The sequence below is a fragment of the Vitis riparia genome, chromosome 1 (genome assembly GCF_004353265.1).
Source record: "Vitis riparia cultivar Riparia Gloire de Montpellier isolate 1030 chromosome 1, EGFV_Vit.rip_1.0, whole genome shotgun sequence".
Classification (NCBI taxonomy): Eukaryota; Viridiplantae; Streptophyta; class Magnoliopsida; order Vitales; family Vitaceae; genus Vitis; species Vitis riparia.
In genome coordinates, this window is record NC_048431.1 from 8,485,903 (window position 1) to 8,506,477 (window position 20,575).

General features: G+C 34.7%; 2 protein-coding genes across 5 annotated transcripts; one reads left to right on the forward strand and one right to left on the reverse strand.

The window, feature by feature from the left end:
* The first annotated feature begins 298 nt into the window (after positions 1-298).
* LOC117917313 (carbonic anhydrase 2-like) lies at positions 299-10,686 on the forward strand. 4 transcript variants are annotated; one of them, XM_034833544.1, is made up of 10 exons: positions 299-465; positions 795-881; positions 4,756-4,814; positions 5,043-5,186; positions 5,589-5,637; positions 6,978-7,094; positions 7,489-7,542; positions 8,081-8,166; positions 9,333-9,438; positions 10,298-10,686. In XM_034833544.1, the coding sequence occupies exons 2-10, from the start codon at positions 828-830 to the stop codon at positions 10,460-10,462; spliced, it is 834 nt and encodes a 277-aa protein (XP_034689435.1). In that variant the 5' UTR covers positions 299-465; positions 795-827; the 3' UTR covers positions 10,463-10,686. The 4 variants fall into 4 exon arrangements, with proteins under 4 accessions (XP_034689435.1, XP_034689444.1, XP_034689452.1 ...); XM_034833553.1 differs by lacking the exons at positions 299-465; positions 795-881 and adding an exon at positions 4,015-4,143; XM_034833561.1 differs by lacking the exons at positions 299-465; positions 795-881 and adding an exon at positions 4,203-4,407.
* Positions 10,687-18,406: 7,720 nt separating this feature from the next.
* On the reverse strand, positions 18,407-19,547 carry LOC117922460 (transcription factor WER-like). Its single transcript, XM_034840593.1, has 3 exons — positions 19,398-19,547; positions 19,160-19,289; positions 18,407-19,051 (listed from the first exon to the last, which is right to left on the reverse strand). The coding sequence occupies exons 1-3, from the start codon at positions 19,513-19,515 to the stop codon at positions 18,637-18,639; spliced, it is 663 nt and encodes a 220-aa protein (XP_034696484.1). The 5' UTR covers positions 19,516-19,547; the 3' UTR covers positions 18,407-18,636.
* Positions 19,548-20,575: the final 1,028 nt, after the last annotated feature.

Genomic DNA, 20,575 nt, shown 5'->3' on the forward strand with positions numbered 1-20,575 from the left:
CGGGTCTCTCATTTTTCATTTCAAACACTAACCGGGAGGGTTGTGGAAGACCCGGATATATACATGTTTTGACAATGGTTTGAGCCAAATGGGAAATAGGATGAGGCACGGGGAGAAAGAAAAAAATGAAGATCAGTTTGTATGGTTAAAAAGCATGCCTGATCTCCAACATGAAATTCTCTATCTACAGGATAGAAGCCTAGGCCCCTGTTAATTCACCTTTCGCTTTCTTTATCCAATAGGAAGATAAAGCTCCTAATGTTCTTTCATTTTGTCCTCAACAACAATGCTCAGGTCATGAGCAGAGCTTTTTCTGCTGCAGTCTCACCTTTTATGTCCCCCGTCCAGTTCCCATCCAACGAAAGCAACACTAAACTGTTCTCCAATTCCCCCCACCCCATTTGCTCCAACAGGCCTTCTACAAGCACCGCCATTTGCGCATCCCAAAAGCTAACCTCTACTTTGGTACTCTCTCTTTCTCTGTCTCACACGCATATAACACACACATGCATCATCTGGAATGGGATTTCCTCCTGTGGGCATATCATGGTACATTAAAATATTACTGGCATTGGGTTCCATGAGTTTTGGCAGACAGCCTATTCAATTGGTATTTTGGCATTCTATTCTCGAGTCTCTAATGATGAGTAGAAATCTAGTCTCCAGATTATAGTTCACCCCTTTATCTTGACCAACCATGGCCCAAAAAGAAGAAAAAAAAATATTGAATTTCTTCACTGAGTTCCATTTTGTTACCTTGTTGTTTTAATTAGTCTAATATATTGTGTGTTCAGTCTTACAGGTGAAAGGAGAAGGGAGAGACCATCATGTCTGGAAAACTTAGAAAGTGTGTGATGCTATGCTGTGGAGGAAAGCCCCCAGTAAGATCTCTTGACTCTTAAACTGGAAATCTACATTTTGTTAAATCCTGGATAATATAATAATGAAACTAATTAAAGAAGAGTAGAAGCTAGCAACGTTGACAAATATACAATGTCTCTTTCAAATGCAATGTCATTTTCTGGGGAATTTTGAAAAAAAAAAAAAAAAAAAGAGACTAGTTCATAACGCCCCTACAAAACCTGCTTTACTCAAAATGTTTACTGGGGTCGTCATCTTATGGGCGGGTCGCAACTCACGCCCAAGGAAATTGGTTTCTCTTTGTTTGGTTCAAGAGTCAAGTCGAGCTTCATTTCTTATATGAAATGGGTGAAGAAGAGGTCTACAATAATGCTAGGGGACAAGAGCAGAGAAGAGGCCCACAATTATTTGAATTCGACAACCTAATTCCATCCAGAAGTTTCTGTGGATTCTCCACCATGAATCGACGGTCCAGCATTACTGTACATGGTCCTCCTTGAGTCCACAATAACGTGTATGACCCAGTGCTCATGCCCCAAGTTTCCTCTCGATCTGGATCTACATTGGGAATTTGGTTCATGTCATAGGTAAGAACAAAGAATTAGTGGGAGTCTCATTCAGCTTTACACCTGGGCCCATGTTCCCAAAGTTTTACGGTCATTGTAGAAAACACTAAAGAATGAAAGGGTAAGAGGGGGGGGTGGTGATGCCAATGGTCAGTCACCCTGGCTCTTCAATATTGACTCTTTGAGTTTGTTATTTTAATGGCTGAAAACGAAAGGGCTATAATTAGAGCGGAGAATAATATGGTGAGGTTGGCCTCACATGGGGCCGAGCAGCCATTACGCGTGATTTCGGTTGACATAACCATCGCAACATTCGCCAGCCACCCATCTTGCTGTAATGGCCCTACCACCTTCCATCACCAAAAAAAGACAATATATATATAATAGACAAAGAAGAAGGAAGAAAGTAAGGAAAGAAAAAGAAAAGAAAAAAGGTGCAACAATTTTTCCCCAATTAGCTGAACTTGTTACAGACTGCCATTATCTACTGGTCAGTCAATTATGGAGTCCCATTTAGGTCGGTCAAATATGGCGTTCCATCTACTCCCATATGTGAAATTGTTTTTGGTACATTTAGTGTTGTTTTGATGTTTAATTTTTTAAAATAAAAATTAGGAATATTTTGTATGAAAAAGTATAAATTTATGTTACATTTTTAAAATGATTTAAATTTTTTTTAAAGGCTCATATTTACACCTAAAAAGAGATATTAAAACATTTTTGGACAAAAAAAAAATTGAATATATATATATATATATATATATATATATATTGCACGTTTCTTGAAAAGGACTTTCATTAGAAATTCTATTTGCTTTAAAAGGATTTTTAAACATTTTTAATTAATTGGTTTTTTTCGAAGAATAACATATTTTTTTTATATAAATGTCATTGATTATTTCAAATATTTATATATATGTTTTTGTTTTAAAAAAAAGAGTTATTTTTATAAGAAAAAAAAGAGTTAATTTTATAAGAAAAAAAAGAGCTTTTTTTGTCAAAATGAAACCAAAAAATGAATAAAAAGTTAGATTTCCAAAATCGGGTTATCAATGACCCCTTTAATCAAATGACCCATTTTTTTGGGAGGCTAATATTCTAGTAGTGCTTCACATTTAATATTTTGTAAAAAAACTTTTCATGATCTTAATAATTTAATAAATGTATAGAAAATATATTTGTTGAGATATTAGGAATGTTTAGATATTAGGAAAGTTGAGATATTAGGAATATTGAGATATTAGGAAAATTGAGATATTAGGAAAGTTGAGATATTAGGATATTAGTTGTTATTTCCTTATATCATTCTTTCTTTGTATCATTTATTCCCATTCTTAAAATGGTAATTACCCTCTATATATACTTTGTACATGAACGAATGAAAATATGAATAGAAAAAACTACCATTTATCAATTTGAAGAATATTGTATTATATACATATTTTTTGAACTAAAAATTTAGGACTTGTGTTTATTACTGCATTTGAAAAACAACTTTTTAAAACAATTTTTAAAAATTATTCTATGATGTTTTATAGAAGAAAAATATATTTTAAAACCTAAAATATTTTTAACATATTTTTAATAATTTTAAACATATTTTAAAATTAATTTTTATATCTAATATTTTATTTTAAATTATTTTACATGTTTGTATAATTATTTTTTTTAAAAAAATCAATTTAAAAACAAGTGAAAACAACACAAAACAGTTAAAAGATGTTACCTCAAAATAATTTTTTGTTGTTAAAAATGTTTTTTTTTAAAAAAAAAACAAAAAATCATTTTAAAAAACAGTTACTAAATAGACCCTTAATTTTTTTAAATCAATTTTTTTTTTTTTTTTTTTTTTGTAAAATGAGTAATTTAAAAATCTAAGAAAAACAAAAATTAAAGAAAATGAATGAGAGAAAAAAATTTATATTTCATAGGATACATATTTCATGAAAACTCATTATTATTATTACATCCTATAGATGGAATATAAAATATAAATCCTGAAAAATTATCCCGCTCATTATTGAATTAATGAAATAATTTAACATATCACATTGTCAATCAAATATCAAACAAAGTTTATTATCATGCATTTTATTTTATTCTGTACTATATTTCAGCAAGTAAATTTATTTCATCTATGTTGTTGACAACTTGACATACATTTAAATTTTTTTTTTTTTTTTTTATAAAAAAAGCAAGCATTTGTCCCTATCACATTGTCACAAGGACAAGCATGATCAGTGTGAAACTTTTTTTCTTTTTTTCCTTTTTCTTTTTTGGTTGTTTTTTAATTGCTTTTCTCCTTACATTTTTTCTGACTTCTTGAATCTGACGCAACATCTTGTAAAATAGTTCACACGTTGCAACATGGCCTCCGCCGTCTCCTTTAATATTAATATTATCATAAACCTAATACATAATTACTTATCCATTAAGCTACTGAGTCAACACCACCCCTTAATACCTTCTTTTCGTATAGATCATTTCTCTCATCTCAACAAATTAAAAAAATATAATATTGTTAGCGAAAGGGGGAAGTCAGCTTTTGCCAAAATGGGTTAACCATGGGTGGGTAGGAGTCAGCCCCATGATTGGTGTGTGTATTCTATTAATATACACTTCCACCAATCTACCATAACGTGAGCCTTGCAGGCTAATTAGGTTGTGGAATCCTCCTCCAAGCGCGGCAGCCAAACTGTAAAAGTTTCAGAAAAAGGTTCGTACGGAATCTGATCTTGTTCGGACGCACCCGTCCTCATGACCCGATTCTGATTTTGCTCCAAACCCATCTTCATACTTTCCATTCTCATTTCTCAATTCATCTTTTTCTTCCGACTTCCATCAATTGCGTTCTCTTTTGTTTTTCACTGCATTTTTCTCTGATTTCGACTTCCACGCTGCAATCCTTCCACCAGCTTTGAGTTTTCGTTCTTCAATTATTGGTTTCTGGGGAAGTTTGCTGCATTAGTTTAGGTGTCTGGTAAGGAATCTGGAGAAGAGGATGGTTTTGTGTCGATCTTTGAACTCCATAGGGATGCCTCTGAGATCGATTTGTTGCAGAATATAATCAAATTATCTTGCTGCTCAAACCTACTTGAATTCATCAATTGCTCATGGTTTTTGATTCATCTTTGAACTCACTAGTGATGCACCCAAAATCGATGTGTTTTCAGCATATGATCAAATTATAAAGCTGCTAAAAGTTACTTCATTTCATTGATCGTTCTGCTTGGGTATCAGCATAATAATTTCTAGTTTTTTCTAAAAGCAATCTCCAAATATTTGACAGTATAATTTTATTTTATTTTATAATTTTGTGGAATTGCAGAGTAAAGATATGGCGACTGATTCATGCGAGGACGCCATTGCAGAACTGCAGAAACTTCTCAGCGAGTAATTTCTCGTCGATGTAATTGTGGAACGAACACTGTCCTGTTTGGTCAATTTACGACTAACCGGGGGTAGGTTGGCGTGAGTAGCATTAATATAAACAAAATTGCCAACGCGTTATATTGTTTGATGTGACGCGGGGCGTGAATCAGCCGTTCGTCATTTAGCAAAAAGAACGGGGGCCAGTGTGAGTTGTGTTGCCTTTCTGACTGCTGACGCCTTTTACAGCGAGAAATGTGGCCTCGAAACCGTCGCCGCCGCAAAAATCAAGCAGATAACGGCCGAGTTAGAGAAAACCGGTTCCGAACCGTTTGATGCAGTCGAAAGGATAAAAACCGGGTTCGGTCGCTTCAAGACAGAGAAATACGAGTATGTTCTTTTTTACGGATCTGGAAGCTTCCTTGGAATATGCTGTTATGTTAATACTTGGAACACTGAAACCGCCCCCCTTTATGTCTCCTTTAGTGACTATCTGTCTGCCTTAAGTCACCGCCCTGTCCCTTGCAATTAGGAGATTCTTAACTGCAAAGATTCATATTATTACTCATAAGATAAAGAGATTTAAATTGAAAGTGGGAGGAATTTTTGCAGCTTAGGTGTTTGAAAGATTCCAAAACAACCGAAACTGGGACATTTTCTGGGTCTCACTGTTTGGGAGAAATTGAGTTAAATTTCGAAAATGAAATTGGCAAGTTGTGTAGCTTTCCTGCTTTTATATATTCTATAGAGTTACAGGGATGGTTTATTATTTATACTATTCCCTTTTTGCAGGAAGAATCCTACTTTGTACGACGAGCTTGCCAAAGGCCAGAGCCCCAAGGTGAGAAATCCTATTTAAATCATAACTTTTTTTTTTTTTTTTGTCATTTCAGCAGTAAGTCCAGCTGCCTAAGGGTAAGGGTTTCTGTTATTTTTCTTTCGGCAAAGTGTAGCGGGAGCACACTGTTATGGACAAAAAAGGGTACTTGAGTCACAATTGTGATGATATGAATACAGGGCCACCATGAACGCAGCAAAGATTGTTCAGATTGTTTTTGATTGTTTTCATGGCTAAAGAGCCCCTTGACAATTTTTACTGGAAAGGGTTTTGAAGTAAGAAGCCCATTTTTCTTTATTTTAATTTTATTCTCCTGGAGGATCCATGTATGTCCCCTAGATTGTGCCCCCGTTTAGGCGCCTGCTAATGTAGTTTCTAATTACGTATAATAACAAAGCAAGGTAATTAGTGGTAGAGCATTCCCTCCTCTGTTTTTTGACCCCTTAACAGGCATTTTGGAGCTCAACTTTCTAACGGGTAAGTTTGGTACTTCTTCAAGAGCCACAAGAAAAGGCCTCTTTATTCTTTCTTTTTTTTTTCTCTCTCTCTCATTCCTTACACGCACTTCAATGGTGCACCCAAATGATTAATTCTTTTTGTGGGTCTGGAGTCTTTTCTTCATTTTTACAACTTTTAATTATTACTAGTAGTCTATTGATCTTATGGCAGCTTCACTGGATACCAAGATTGTGGAATCACACCCTGCGTGATTGTTTCACTCCCGTTGATCGGTGTTACCTTCTTTAAACAGCTTTAGTGTGATCTATTTCCAAATAAATTGGGTTGGATTTGGATCATTGGATTTGGTCCACACTTCCTGGCCTGTACAGCTCACTAAGCATTTGAAAAGCTAACCATTATTCATGGAGGTTTAAAAAGAGACCAAAATGGCTTTGGAACCTTTCTTGGTATCATTTTGGGTGCTGAATGAGTGTATTTTGGACCACTTAGAAAAAGTGCCGGTGCCTAAAGATTTTTTAAATAATTGTCTTTTCTTTAGTTTCTGTAGCTAATATTGAATTGCATTTTAACACGTAGAATGGGCTCAAAATAACTTATTATATGCAAACACCAAATGAACTCTGAACATGAGGTCCTCTAGTCATGTTCATATTCGTTTATTATGTGGATCTGTGGTGGACTATGATTCAAAGATCCAAGCACATTGGGCTCCAATATGCTTGGACTCAGAATATATTTATTTTTAGTCAAAAGCGGATATCTCCATCTTCACGGATGTGAATGCAAAACTTAATATAAGGGAATATTTTCGAACATGAGGCCTTAACAAAAGGTTCCCTTTGTATAAGGTATTCCTGACCAGTCACAGCATTTATGTGCAGTTTATGGTGTTCGCCTGCTCAGACTCTCGAGTTTGCCCTTCACATATCCTGGATTTTCAGCCAGGGGAGGCATTTATGGTCCGAAACATTGCAAACATGGTTCCGCCTTATGATCAGGTCCTAAAAAACCCCACTCCTCAATATTTTTTACTCTGTTTTTGTATTTTGTACAGGTCTTGGAAATGAAAGTTCTCTATTATAATTGCACAGCATTTCACTTTTTTTTTCTTTGTTGTCATTTTAAATGTAACTATTAAATATTCCGTATGTTATCATCTTTATGACATTATCTGCATTACACGCTATCACTTTTGGTAACGTGGCTCTTATCCACTTATATATGTACATTTTGTGTTCTGATCATAGAACGTGCTTGCTACTCCTGTAGAAGACAAATTCAGCTTTTGGTGAAACCAACATCTTAATAAAAATTTTCTAAAAGCATATCAGTCTCCTCTTGTTTGGTGATTTTGAACTATGTTGTTTGCTTGACTGGGTTTGGTTGCTGCAGACCAAATACTCTGGAGTTGGGGCGGCCATTGAATATGCAGTATTGCATCTCAAGGTGGAGAATATTATATTCCTTCTAACATCCAACTTTATTTTGACACATCTACTTTTCTAATATATGTGGTTCCCTTAGTGGAGAGAGGCTTTTTGGTGGGTGGCAATGTGACGAGGTCCAGGCTTTGGGACCTACACCTGCCCCACACCGACCACTCCGTTGTTTTTAATGTTGACCCCAACTTACTCAAATGCCACCTAACCTAACCTCAAATAGATGCTCTTGCCTGTTTTGTTTTTGTTTTTGTTTTTTTTATTTATTTATTTTGCTTTCGGAAGGAAATGATTTGCCCTAAATAGAGATCGAAATGGTATTACAATAGCCCATTTTGAATAACTCCACAGGCTCCAAAGAAGCTCTCTGACTGGCTTATCCAAACAGGCATAAGGAGCAAATAGCATGAGTTTTCACAATGTTTCTTACCATGCCATTTATTTGGATGAGTAAACCACAAAGCATCTTTGGAACACAAATCATTTTCCCTTTTTTACTTCGTCTTTTCTTGGGAAACTGGAGTTAAAAGTAGGATGTGCTTCAGGTGGAGAATATTGTAGTCATTGGACACAGCTGTTGTGGAGGGATAAAGGGGCTCATGTCTATCCCAGATGATGGGACCACTGCTAGGTAAGTCTTTATCTTCTTTTGCTGGCATTGTGCAAGCCCTTATGATAGTTTCATATTACTCATCAAACCGTCCATTTTTATAAAAGCAATATCATAAAATAGAAGTATTAATTTTTAAGTATCTCTTGAATTAAGAAGCATACACTAGACAATGGTATTCAGTAAGTATTTTAGTCCTCCGAGTTCTCAAAAATTCGAAAGTCAGGTTTCTCCTCCCATCTGATGTCATTACTTATTAATTTTTTTGAGTGTATTGCCACTCTCTTTAGTGCCTAAGTGACCATCGTCCAGCTAGATTCTTTGATAAAACCAAAAGTGATTAAAAAGAAAAGAAAAAAAAGCTAGGTGAGCAGCTTTTAGAACTTTTCCCGTTTTTAGGGCAAAAAAAGGTGCTTGGTCCGCCTTACTGGGACTCTTTTGTCCCCTTCAAATGAATTGTACTTGTCAATTGATTCCACTTCTATTGGAAGGAATACATTTTTTATGTCCTAGTCTTTTGGACCATTTTATTGTACACTTGCTAACAACCTGGTTGTAAAATTAAGAGAGCTAGCTCTAATAATAATCCTCTTCATATTTTACAGGGGTGTGATCTTTCTTTAACAAAAAACCCCTTCCTGAGTGGCTATACCATACCCAGTCGAATATTAAAATTTAGAGACTTTGTGATGGTTTCCTAGATGCTTCAAGATTGCGAAATACATCTCAAATTGATTCATTGATTCATTGGTTAATTTAGAGTTTTAATCAAATGGAGACCTCTGCCATAGTCATCTAAGGCAGAAAAAAACTTTGCAGAATTTTAACTTTGCAGAGGTTGTGGAGCAAATAAAGAACTAAAATATTTAAGAGAGGAATATGGAAAGCAGGTGGTCATATACAAATAGAATCAGTTCCTCAGATTCTGGTTTTGGGACTAAAATTTGGCTTAAAATACTAGTTGATAAAATTGCTTATTCGTTAAATACTTTTCTGTGGATATGAATCTCCCTGCAGAGTCAAATCAGTTAACTTAAAAAAAAAGGGGGGGCTAAGGAAAAGAATATCAATTACTAATTTCCTCCCCTCCGAATAGAACAATAAGAATAGGGTAGCTACCTCTCTAGCATATTTCCCTCTTATTTTATTATTATTTAATAATTTATTTTGTGTGTATTGAGCTTCAGTGACTTCATAGAACAGTGGGTCCAAATCTGTTCACCTGCCAAGTCCAAGGTGAAAACAGAATACACTGATCTGACTTTCGCGGAGCAGTGCACTAACTGTGAGAAGGTATGTTGACACTTAACCCACTACTGCATATCCTTTGGATTATCTTGATTTTTAATAAGTAGAATTAACATCCAGCAAAAAAATAATGGATGGTAAAACAGGTTTGGGATGGATGAGCCTTTTTCTTTAACCTGGGCTCTGATCTCCATCTTCCATTTTCCTTTTAGAAGCTACCAACACATGCAATTTGTCTGTTCAGCTGGTTGTAAACCATGTGGCATGAAAGCACAATGCCCTAGCTCACTAGCATCGAAGAAAATATCACCTAAACATCTAACTGGACCACTTTAGCCTTCACTAGAAGATGTTTCAAGCTGCTTTGGAACTATTTAGTTGAGTGTCCACAACTCCTGTGAGAAATTAGAATGCGGGTTGTTCATTTGCTGATAAAATAGGAATAGGTTCACGTCAAGTAGTTCATGAAGAGTGCCTGTTCCAGTTCCAGTGCCATCAGGACAGCTCCAGATTTTAAAGTGGCATACATTTAGTAAGGAACTAATTTGAAATTTAGATCATTGACAACCTGAGTGGTGGAGTCATGATTTTGCATGACAGGAGCAAAAAATTTGGAAGCCCGTGAAAAATTCTGTAGTGCATGGAAGCAACTTCTGATTAAACTAATGATGAGCTTCTAATTAAGTTTAGAGTACTGTTTCAAGTAATAGCTTCAATCAATTTTATTCAATTTAATTTGAAAATGCACTAAGTATCCAGTCCTCACCATGGCAACAGATGTGGGTTTCATGCGAATGGAAATTTAGATCTAAATTCTACTTGAATTTGTCTGAACAACACACTCTTAGCATCAAACTCACGGACGGGCTATGACCAGATCTCCTATTTTCATGTGGTTTTGCAGGAGGCTGTGAATGTATCCCTGGGAAACCTGTTAACCTACCCATTTGTCAGAGAAGCTGTGGTGAAGAAAACCCTAGCTCTGAAGGGTGCACACTACGATTTTGTCAACGGATCTTTCGAGCTCTGGAGTTTTGAAGTTAACCTTTCCCCCCCTCTACCTGCGTGAGAATCCATACAACCTGAAATCATTTCCTTCTATATATAGTTTTCGATGCATGCTGTACATGTTCGCATGAACATAATTTATCTGACAAAAATAAAGGATCCTTGCTGGCTTGTATCTTCCATAAACTATATAGTTGTCCTTTCGAGGTTTATTTGGTCGACTCCGGCTTTCTGGATATTGTATATTTGCTATCATTTTCGTAAGCTATCCAAACCCTTGTTGAACTACCACAAAATTATTCTTAAGCCCTTGTTGAACTATTATAAAATTATTCTTATCTTCCGATTTTATCACATTTTACTATTTAAATTTTGGTATAAATTCTTTTTTTTTAAAATAAAAATAAAATTGTGGATATTAATTGATCCAAATCTAAACCAATTAACTTGAATTTAACCTAAATTCAACCTAGATTTAAAGAAATGAGGTTGGGTTAAACTTGAAATCAATACCCCAAGTTAGAAGCCGGATTTTGACTACTAATGCCACTTAGCACAACCTAGTGTTTTGAAAATCGGATCGGCTGATCCAACCAGCCCAGACCAATGGCCTTTTTGATCTGGTTCGGTCACGGGCCGGTTGTTGATGAACCAAACTTTTCAATGTTACCCACTTTTATTAATTCAAGCAGGCCTAACCCATATGCCTTACTTTTTATCAATAAGGCCCAGCTTACCCCCACCTTTTTATCATTAATAGGGCCCAGGGCCCCATTAAACAATTTTCATTTAAATGTTTATGTTTTCACCTGAAAGATTTAAACTTTGGACCTCAAACTTATGAAATAAGTTGAGCCACCACTCGGCTACATCCAACTTGTTGCTATATATATATATATATATATATATATATATATATATATTCTTTGCTAAAAAAATTATAATATTAAATAAAAATAATATAATATTTTTAAAATTATAAAATTAGTTAAGATTAAATAATTAAATTTTATTTCATTTTCAATATATTCATATTTAAATATTATACATATTTCATTTAATAAATTAAAAATATAAATGTATTTATACTCATGCATAAAATAAAAATTAAATATTATTAATTTTTAATTTACTTATATATATTTAAAAAAATTTATAATTATTTTAAATTTTAATAATATATTTATGACATCATCAGTTTGATCACAATTCAACCACTGATTGAACTAGTGAACCACTAATTTTTTCGATTTAATGAGGTCTAGTTCTAAAAAGATTGGTACAACCCTAATTCCAATAATGTTAACTTATTTCATAGCTTTTGGTAAAATGGAAAGAGCTAGGTGTGATGGATACTCGCACTCAATTGTTCCTCTTGATACTAGTTGAAAATAGAAAAGAGAGAAATAAAGAGAAAAACAAATAAAGAAAGATGAAGGGGAAAGAAAATATTTCAAAAAGATATGGTTCTTCAACAGTTACAATTCTAGATTACAACCTTTATTTATAATAAGATTCCTATACTAAGACAAAAATAACAACATGTTTGTTAAACATAACCATGATTAGTTATCGTATAACAACTCAACAACCATGTAACCTATCTAGAGATGATAATCTTTAACATCCTCCCTTTACATTCAGCTTGCTTCTTAATTTTTCAAAATGATTTGTGCATAGAGCTTTAGTTAGTGTATTTGCTACTTGTTGCTCTGTGGGGATGTACCTGACATCAAGTTCCTTGTTGAGAACTTTTTATTTGATGAAGTGTACATCTATCTCTATATGTTTAGTTCTTACACCACAGGGTTTGAAGCTAATGATCCAACACCAACATTATCACACCAAATAACTGAACGCCAAGTCAATTTTGTTCCAAGTTCTTAGAATAATTATTGTAGCCAAATAATTTTTGTTGAAGCTTGAGCCAAAGATCTGTACTCAGATTTTGTACTGGAACGAGCCACTATCTTTTGTTTTCTTGGACTCCATTGAATTAAGTTATTTCCCAAGTAGATACAATAGCCACTTGTAGACTTTCTATCATCCAAATTGCTTGCTTGATTTGCATTTGAAAACTCCTCTAGATCTAGATGAGAACAAGGCTTGAAATAAAAACTAAAATTGAGAGTCCCTTTGAGATATCTTAAAACCCATTTGCATGCTTGCCAATGACAATTTGTTGGAGTATGAAGGAACTAACTTAACTTGTTTATAGCAAAGGAGATGTTAGATCTTGTTATGGTGAGATATTTTAATGTTCTAATAGTGCTTCAATAAAGAGAAGGTTGTGTTAAGGTAGAACTATCATTCAAAGAAAGTTTATTTCCAAAAACCATAGGAGTTATGACAAGGTTTTGTAGTGGCCATATTTGTCTTTTGTAGTAGATCAAAAATATATTTACATTGAGTAAGATAAAGTCATTGTACATTTCTGAAAGCTTCAAAACCAAGAAAATAATTGGGAAACTTCAGAATTTTAAAGGCAAACTTGTTGTTTATCTTACGTATTACTTGCTTTATCAACTTTGCATCATCCTCGATTACTGATATGTCATCAACATATACCAATATAAAAATAGATTTTCCATTTTCTTTGTATATGAATAAACTTGTATTTGGCTTTGAATTGCTTAAATCCCATTACAACAAAGATGCTTTAAGCTTATCAAACCAGTTCCTTAGAGCTTGTTAACCCATATAAGGCTTTGTGTAGCTTACATGCATAGCCTAATTTTTCTTTTTCTTCAAAACCCGTAGGTTGAATCATGAAAATAGTTTATTACGAGACATCATTTAGAAAAACATTATTCACATAAACTTGTTTAATACGCTCTTGAAACAACCAAGCAAAGAATAACTCTTATAGTTGAAGGCTTCACTATAGGACTAAATGTCTCAAAATAGTCAATGTCAGGTGTTTGCTGAAAACCCTTAGAAACCAAGCATGCTTTGTATCTCTAAATAGTTCCATCAGGTTTATACTTCACTCTAAAAACCCATTTGTTGCCTACTACATGCATACCCTTTTGATATGGCACTAAGGACCATGTATTATTATTCATAAGGACTTTGTATTTCTCAACAATTGCTTGTTTCCATTTAGAATAAACTAAAGCTTGACTAACAAATGATGACTCAATAGAATTTGATTTGCACATTGAAATAGAAGCATTATAAACTTTTGGTTTCAAAAATATTGGATTTTGAACGAGTTTGCATGTATAAGTGGGAACAATAGATTTAAAAGTAAGTAAATCTTTAGAAAGTGGTTCTATAGGTGAGGAAGAAATGGATAAAGAATCAATTGATGGGATGTAAAGTTATGTGGTTTAGAGGAAAGATTTTGTATTTTTGATTGATTGATTGAAAGAGGTAAAATATCAAATGAATAAGAATTTAAACTGGGATGATGAGAAGAGGTACCTGCTTTAGGGCCTAATGAATTGGTTGTTGAACCATTTGATGTACTACAAACAGTACCTGTAGAGTTAGGTAATGGGGCTGAGATAGATTGTTGAGGGATAAACCAAAAAGCTAAAGAAAATTGGTCTGAAAGATTATCTTATTTGGCAAGAGTAGTAGTGGAAGCAAAATTGGTGGAGAATGGAAAACATTCACTTTTAGCAACATAAATTCAATTGGAAGAACAAAGGCATCTATATCCTTTGTGAGATAAACCATGTCCAAAAAATACACATTTAGATGTATGTAAGGCAAATTTAAGCTTATTATAGGGTCCAAGATGCAAAAAACATGCACAACCAAAGATTTTGAGAAACTTATAATTTGGTTTTAATTGATATGGTTTGTTAAATGGTGAAATGTTATTAAGAGTTGGTGTAGGGAGTCTATTAAAAATATAGCTGTAACAAAGGTATCCCATCAAAATTTTAAAGGTATTGTTGAGGCCTCGCGTCTCTGATGATCCACGTAGTTGCCAAATGGATGAACGCACGATCTCAACCAATATAGGTTCTTGACTCAATCGTTCCTGCAAAAGGCATCTAGACAGGGTGTCCGGATGCACCCTCCGATGGTTTTGTTAGCCATGGTAAGAGAGATAAATCAGTTGGCTTTTTACTAGGTATTGCAAGCTTACCTTCCTCCTTGTGCGAAGGTTCATATATATATAGTGCCAGAAGCTTTGTTTCCCTATTTAATGGTAGGGAGATATTTTGGCTTGTCATGATGCCACTAGGTGGTGGCAAGGCCATCATTACCCTACGGGCGGCTGACAGAGATCGTGGGAGGTGCCGCGACTGTCAAAGATCGAGGGAAGTGACTTGTCGTTACCTCATTCCTGTCTTTTCACTCTGTAGGTGGCGAAATGTGGGTCATGGCAGGCTGTTGTGATGACGTGCAAGACTTGCTTACTTTAAGTCAATGATCCGAACAAAACATATCCGGATAGGATATGTCGGTCGTCCGGATGTGATATGGGGTTATCCGGGTGTGAGGCTTGCGAGTGTCGTGTGCCTCTCCCTTAGGGTTCGGATAGGAGAAGCGCGCCACTTGTACTCTTGGGAAGATCCGGATGGGTTAAATCCGGATAAGACTGCGTGCCATGTGTCATCAGGGGATGCATGCCACGTGTCATCAGGGGGAGGGGTCCCTGCAGGTATGTTTGCTTGAGGTAATAAAGTTAGCTCAGTTTTAGTTATATATGCTTATGTTTTCTTTCATCTTTACCATTTTTTTGGTGAGTATGAGGATAAGGATGTCTAAAGACTTTGTCAAGATTGCTTAAGAAGGATGGTAGGGTGCTATACTTCCCTCCTTAATCAGATTGCATACATTTTATTTGTTTTGGTCAAATTGTCTTTCAACAAGATTTTGAAACTGAGTAAAAATGGCAAAGAGTTCAGATTTGGATTTTAATGGAAATATCGAAATATAACTTATACATTCATCAATAAAATAAACATAATAATGATAGCCCTTATAAGAAATAACAGGAGTAAGGACCCAAATATTAGTATGGATTATTTCCAAAGGAAATTTGACTTTATTCAATGAATTTGGAAACACGGATTGACAATGCTTTCCATATTGGCAAGAGACAAAAACTGACATTTTTTGCCAAGGAGGAAGGGAGATTCAAAGTCTTGAAAACGTGACTTAAGACTTGATTATTAGGATGTTATAATCTTTTATGCCAAAGATTAGTATTACAAGGATTAAAATCTGAAAGAAGAGCTTGACTTTGGACAACTTTCTGGTATGAACTGGATTTGGTAACATCAATCTAGTACAAGCCGTTTTTAATCTTACCCTAAAAGAGAACTCTCCCAATGACCTTGTCCTTGAACAAGCAACAAGTATTAAAGATTTTAGTGAAGACATTATTATCTCTAGTGAATTTAGAAATACTAAGGAGATTTTTAGTAATAGTAGGGACATGAAGAATATTGTTCAAGTAAAGAAGTATATTTGTGTGTGAATTAGTAGTTGTTGAGCCAACATGCGAAAATTTTCAGGTTCTGACCATTACTGATTGTTAACTTTTCTTTGCCTTTGTAGTCTTCTTTTATGGAGAGATTATTTAGATCATATGTCACATGATTTGTAGCCCCATTGTCAATACACCAAGCTGAATCATTCAAAGTAGATGATCCAACAAGATATGCTTGAAATTTGTTATTATTTTGATTGTCAGGAGCTTGATAAGAAAGTTGATTTTCAGTAGTACTGTAGAAGTGCTTCCAATAAATATGATATCAAATTTGTGGTAGCATTTCTGGGCAATGTGACCTTATTTGCCACATAGTTGACATATAGGTTTTCTTTGTCTACCTCTTTCTTGATTTTTGCTTTAATAATATCCTTATCCTCTGCCACCTCTATTATGATTTCTTAAAAAAATTTCCTCTTCTTGATGCAACAAAATTAGCAAAAGCTTCTTGAACATGAATAGAGGTTGCAATATGTTGTTGTTCAATAAGTGCTTCATGACTTCGAAGTAGGAATTGTGCTAGCTTCTTGCAGAGACATAATCTCCTTTCTACCAATAAGTATACTACAACTGCATCATACTCAACACAAAGTCCTCCAAAAAGAATATATAAAAGCAAATCATCATCTGTGATTTGTTGACCTATTGCAGACAAAGTACTAACTATTTCACACATCTTTAACATATAATCTCCAATTGAAAGAGATCCTTTCTTTGTGGATTGAAGCATATTTTGAAGTTGTAGAATCCGGGCTTTGAATCAGTAGCAAATATCTTTTCAAAAGTTTGCCAAACCTCAATGGTAGAGGTGCATCAAACCATCTGTCCAAACATAGCTTCTGAAATTGAAGCTAGAAGTCAACTCATAATCAGTTGGTCTATTTTGAGCTATACAAAAAAATCTGGTTTAATATGTTCTTCATTGAATCTTGGTGGACAGATCTTGTTTCCATTAAGATATTCTTCAAGGCCATAGCTCAGACTGTAGGAAGAACTTGCGAGTGTCAGAATCCGTAATTGTTCCTTTTTGACTTCATCACCGAAGGAACTAGAATAGATGTGAGGGAGATCTGTGAAGAAATCTACAGAAGTGAGAGGGCAGATTGTGAAATGCCATTATTGGTATTGTTGATTGTAGTAGTAGAGGTATTTCCACCATTGAAGGTGTTTTTTCACCATTGTTGATAGTGGCCTTGCTTGAAGGTGCCATTAACGTTTGTCATAAATACTCTGGTACCAAGTTGAAGACGGAGAGAAAAATAGAGGAAGAAAGATGAAGAGAAGAGAAAATATTTCCTGAAAGGTATGGTTTTAAACTACAACCTTTATTTAAGGTAAAATTCCTATACTAACAAAAAGATAACCTGTTTATTAAATATTACCGTGATCAATTGTTGTATAACAACTCAACAACTATTCAAGTTGTCTGAAGATGACAATCTTTTAATAATACTGCACCCAATTTCATTGTCGACATCATGTTTCGAAATCAGAAGAACCATGGTCGAACTTTGGGCGTGGCCCAAGCTGGATACTTCATTATTTAAGCCTGTTATGCCCGATTCTTGGAGCAAAATAGGGGTTTAGGAATCTAGAACCTGGATGAACCCAATCCAAGATGCGTCCTTTCCAGTTATGAATCGGCTCGCTGATGTAAGTCATTATTTATCCCCGACGGAGTCAATTAACCTTGTTCATTGAGTCGCACATTAATTACCTGAGTTCATAATCAATTATCAATAAAGAGAACATTGCCTTAATGACTCACACCGGAGTTTGTCAAGTCAAACAAGGACAATAATTTAGTCTTTTTAAGAGTATCACCTTTGTGCAATACTTTACACTTTTTTATGGACCTCGGTCCAAAGAGAGAGGCCTTGTTGTTTAAGTTGTTTTTTACTTTCATTTTTAAAATTTACAAAAAGAAATAATGATAAAAAAAAACATGTTTGAAAAAAAAAGTTAAATATTAATTATATATATATATATATATATATATATTACCAAAAGTGAAAGTTATTTTTTACAAAGACTCAAAGTATAAAAAATATAAATATTACAAATATGGAAATAAATTTTAATGTGAATGAAACATTAATATCATAGATATTTGAAAATTGTAAAATTTAAATATTTTATTTATTTATTAGATTATGAACTACAAGTAGAAATATTTGTATATTAGAATAATTTATTTAGTTAATTATAAATATAATAGAATATTTTATTAAATTATTTTAAAATAAAGATAATAAATAAATACAATATAATAATAAAGTCAAATATAATGTGTATGTCATAAAGAATATTAATATTATAGTTTTTAGCAATATATCTTACATGTATATTAAATAAAATTTTAATTATATTTCTTTTAATGTCATTAATTACTTAAAAAATAAAAATAAAAAGCAATTTCAAGTAAAAAAAAGAAATAAAAATTATTTTCAAAAATAGAAAATAAAAAATATTTAACATTTTCCGGTTCAAAAGTTTCACTTTTATGGAACCGGGTCCATTCAATAATAATCGTATCAGAGGGTCTTCATAGAAAAAAAATCGTGACATTTCCCTAATTTGGTGAAGATGTTAGCCCAAGACAGATGTCCACAAAATGTGAAGTTGAAACATGACTTCAGTCATATTTGACCGCCGCAATTTTCTCCAGCATGTCTCCACAATTACAATATAAAACCAACAAAAAAATAAATAAATAAATGACTAATAATCATTTATTGATGACACTTTAATTATTAGGATCGGAGGGGGGAAAGAAAGAGTCAAAAGCCTTGCCAAAATGCATCGCCAGGTGAGTAATACCCCTCAAGAAATTCTATTGAAGTTGGGGTACACTCCCTTAAATGCTCAGCAGTGGAGGCCCAGAAGGAGTCAACGCAATGCCAGCCCATCTCCGCTGGTTGCTCCTCGGAAACCTGGGCGCCGCTCAGAGGGCATTGCCTCCTTGTAAATCCACCCACATCCATATTATTATCGTGAAAAGGCTTAGAAATGGAGTCCACTAGGGCTTGGCGTTTGGGAGTGTTATCCACATTGGTAGAATGTGGCTTTAAGGAGGTGACGGCTGTTTTTCTGTTCTTCTTCTTGATGCCGAGCCTCTTGCACAAATGAGAGTTCCAATGGTTCTTCACTTGGTTGTCTGTTCGCCCAGGAACCCTTCCAGCAATCAAAGACCACCTACAGTACGTATCAAAACAATACCCCATTCTGAAGTCTGAAACACAAATGATAAATTCACAGGCTTCCAGTACTACCAAGAAGAAGAAGAAAAAGAATAACAAGAACCTGTTTCCAAGGAGATTATGGAGTCGAATGATGAGGTCTTCCTCTTGCTCTGTAAACTCGCCGTGTTTTACACTGGGGCTCAGATAATTCATCCACCTTAATCTGCAGCTCTTCCCACACCTCTTCAAACCTGCACCTCCAATATTCACACAAAATGAATTCTATAGTAAGAACTAAGAAGCATGCAAGTCTATTACTAGAAACTCTTTCTGGTACCTAGTTGCTAATCCTTAATTACCTGTTATCTTAGAAATACGGTTCCACCGCCCTCTACCGTGCACCTGTATATAATCCAGTAGGATCCTATCCTCCTCCTTTGTCCATAGCCCCTTCTTATAGTTATCCTCTCCTTTCATTTGGTGTTGCAGAGAAAGAGAGAGGGATGGGATAGAGAGAGTGTGTGGGTGTGTATTGGGACTATTGTATAGCTTTATATACAGCAGTTAATTGCTCCTCTTGTTGGATCTTTTCACATTAAGTCCAAACCAGACAATTGCACGACTAATATAAAATGGAAATTAGTAAGTGTTTTGTAGCTCCCAAATTAATTAATTCTGATAAAGAATAACAAGATTAATAAAAATTAGGATCAGCCCAAGGAACTGCATTTAATGCATTTGTCGGTGGGGAAGCATTATCTACTGTAGAAGATGGTAGTTATATAGGAAGCTTTCAGCAGTACTTGGGACGCATGCAGTAAACGTATGCCTTTCCTGTTTGACATGTTCACTTTACTTCTCATGTCCCCGCACCCCATAGTTTTCACCTACTCGTAATCACAGTTTTTTCCCTTCTGTTAGATTCGTATGGATTTTAGGCTTTTCATTTTCAAAAGGAGCTTGGAGCCTGGAGGGGGCTATGTTCTACCCTTCTACCACTTATATATACTGTTGCAGTGAATTAATGGACTTAAAACCATGCATAATGGAGCCAAAATTGTAGGAGAAAAACCTGTGGTAACCGGTAGGAATGGAGAGAGTGAATAAGGCATTAAAGACTTTTATAACAAGATAGTTAATGTGTGATAACAGATAAGAGATGATGGGATTCTCTTCTTCCTTACGCACCAGTCAGGTACCACTCAGCTGAGATTACGGATCCCAGCATAGGGACCACCCTTCCCTGCTTGTTTCACCTACTCCCCATTCTCTCGGTCCAATCTTCTGTCCAACAGTTATGATTTTCCTTTTCAGCATTAATGATCATTGGATCCGCTTGTGCAGTCTGCCTACTCCTCCGGGGAATCATGCAAAGATGCATTATTTCAAAGTTACTAATGAATTGAGAGCTTGAAAACATCGTAAGGAAAATAATCCTCGAATCATTCATTTTGGTACTGTGCCCTTCCCATACTTCCAATACTACTCCTTATTTATGTCAACAACTCCTCACATGGTTTTTTTTTTTTTGATATAA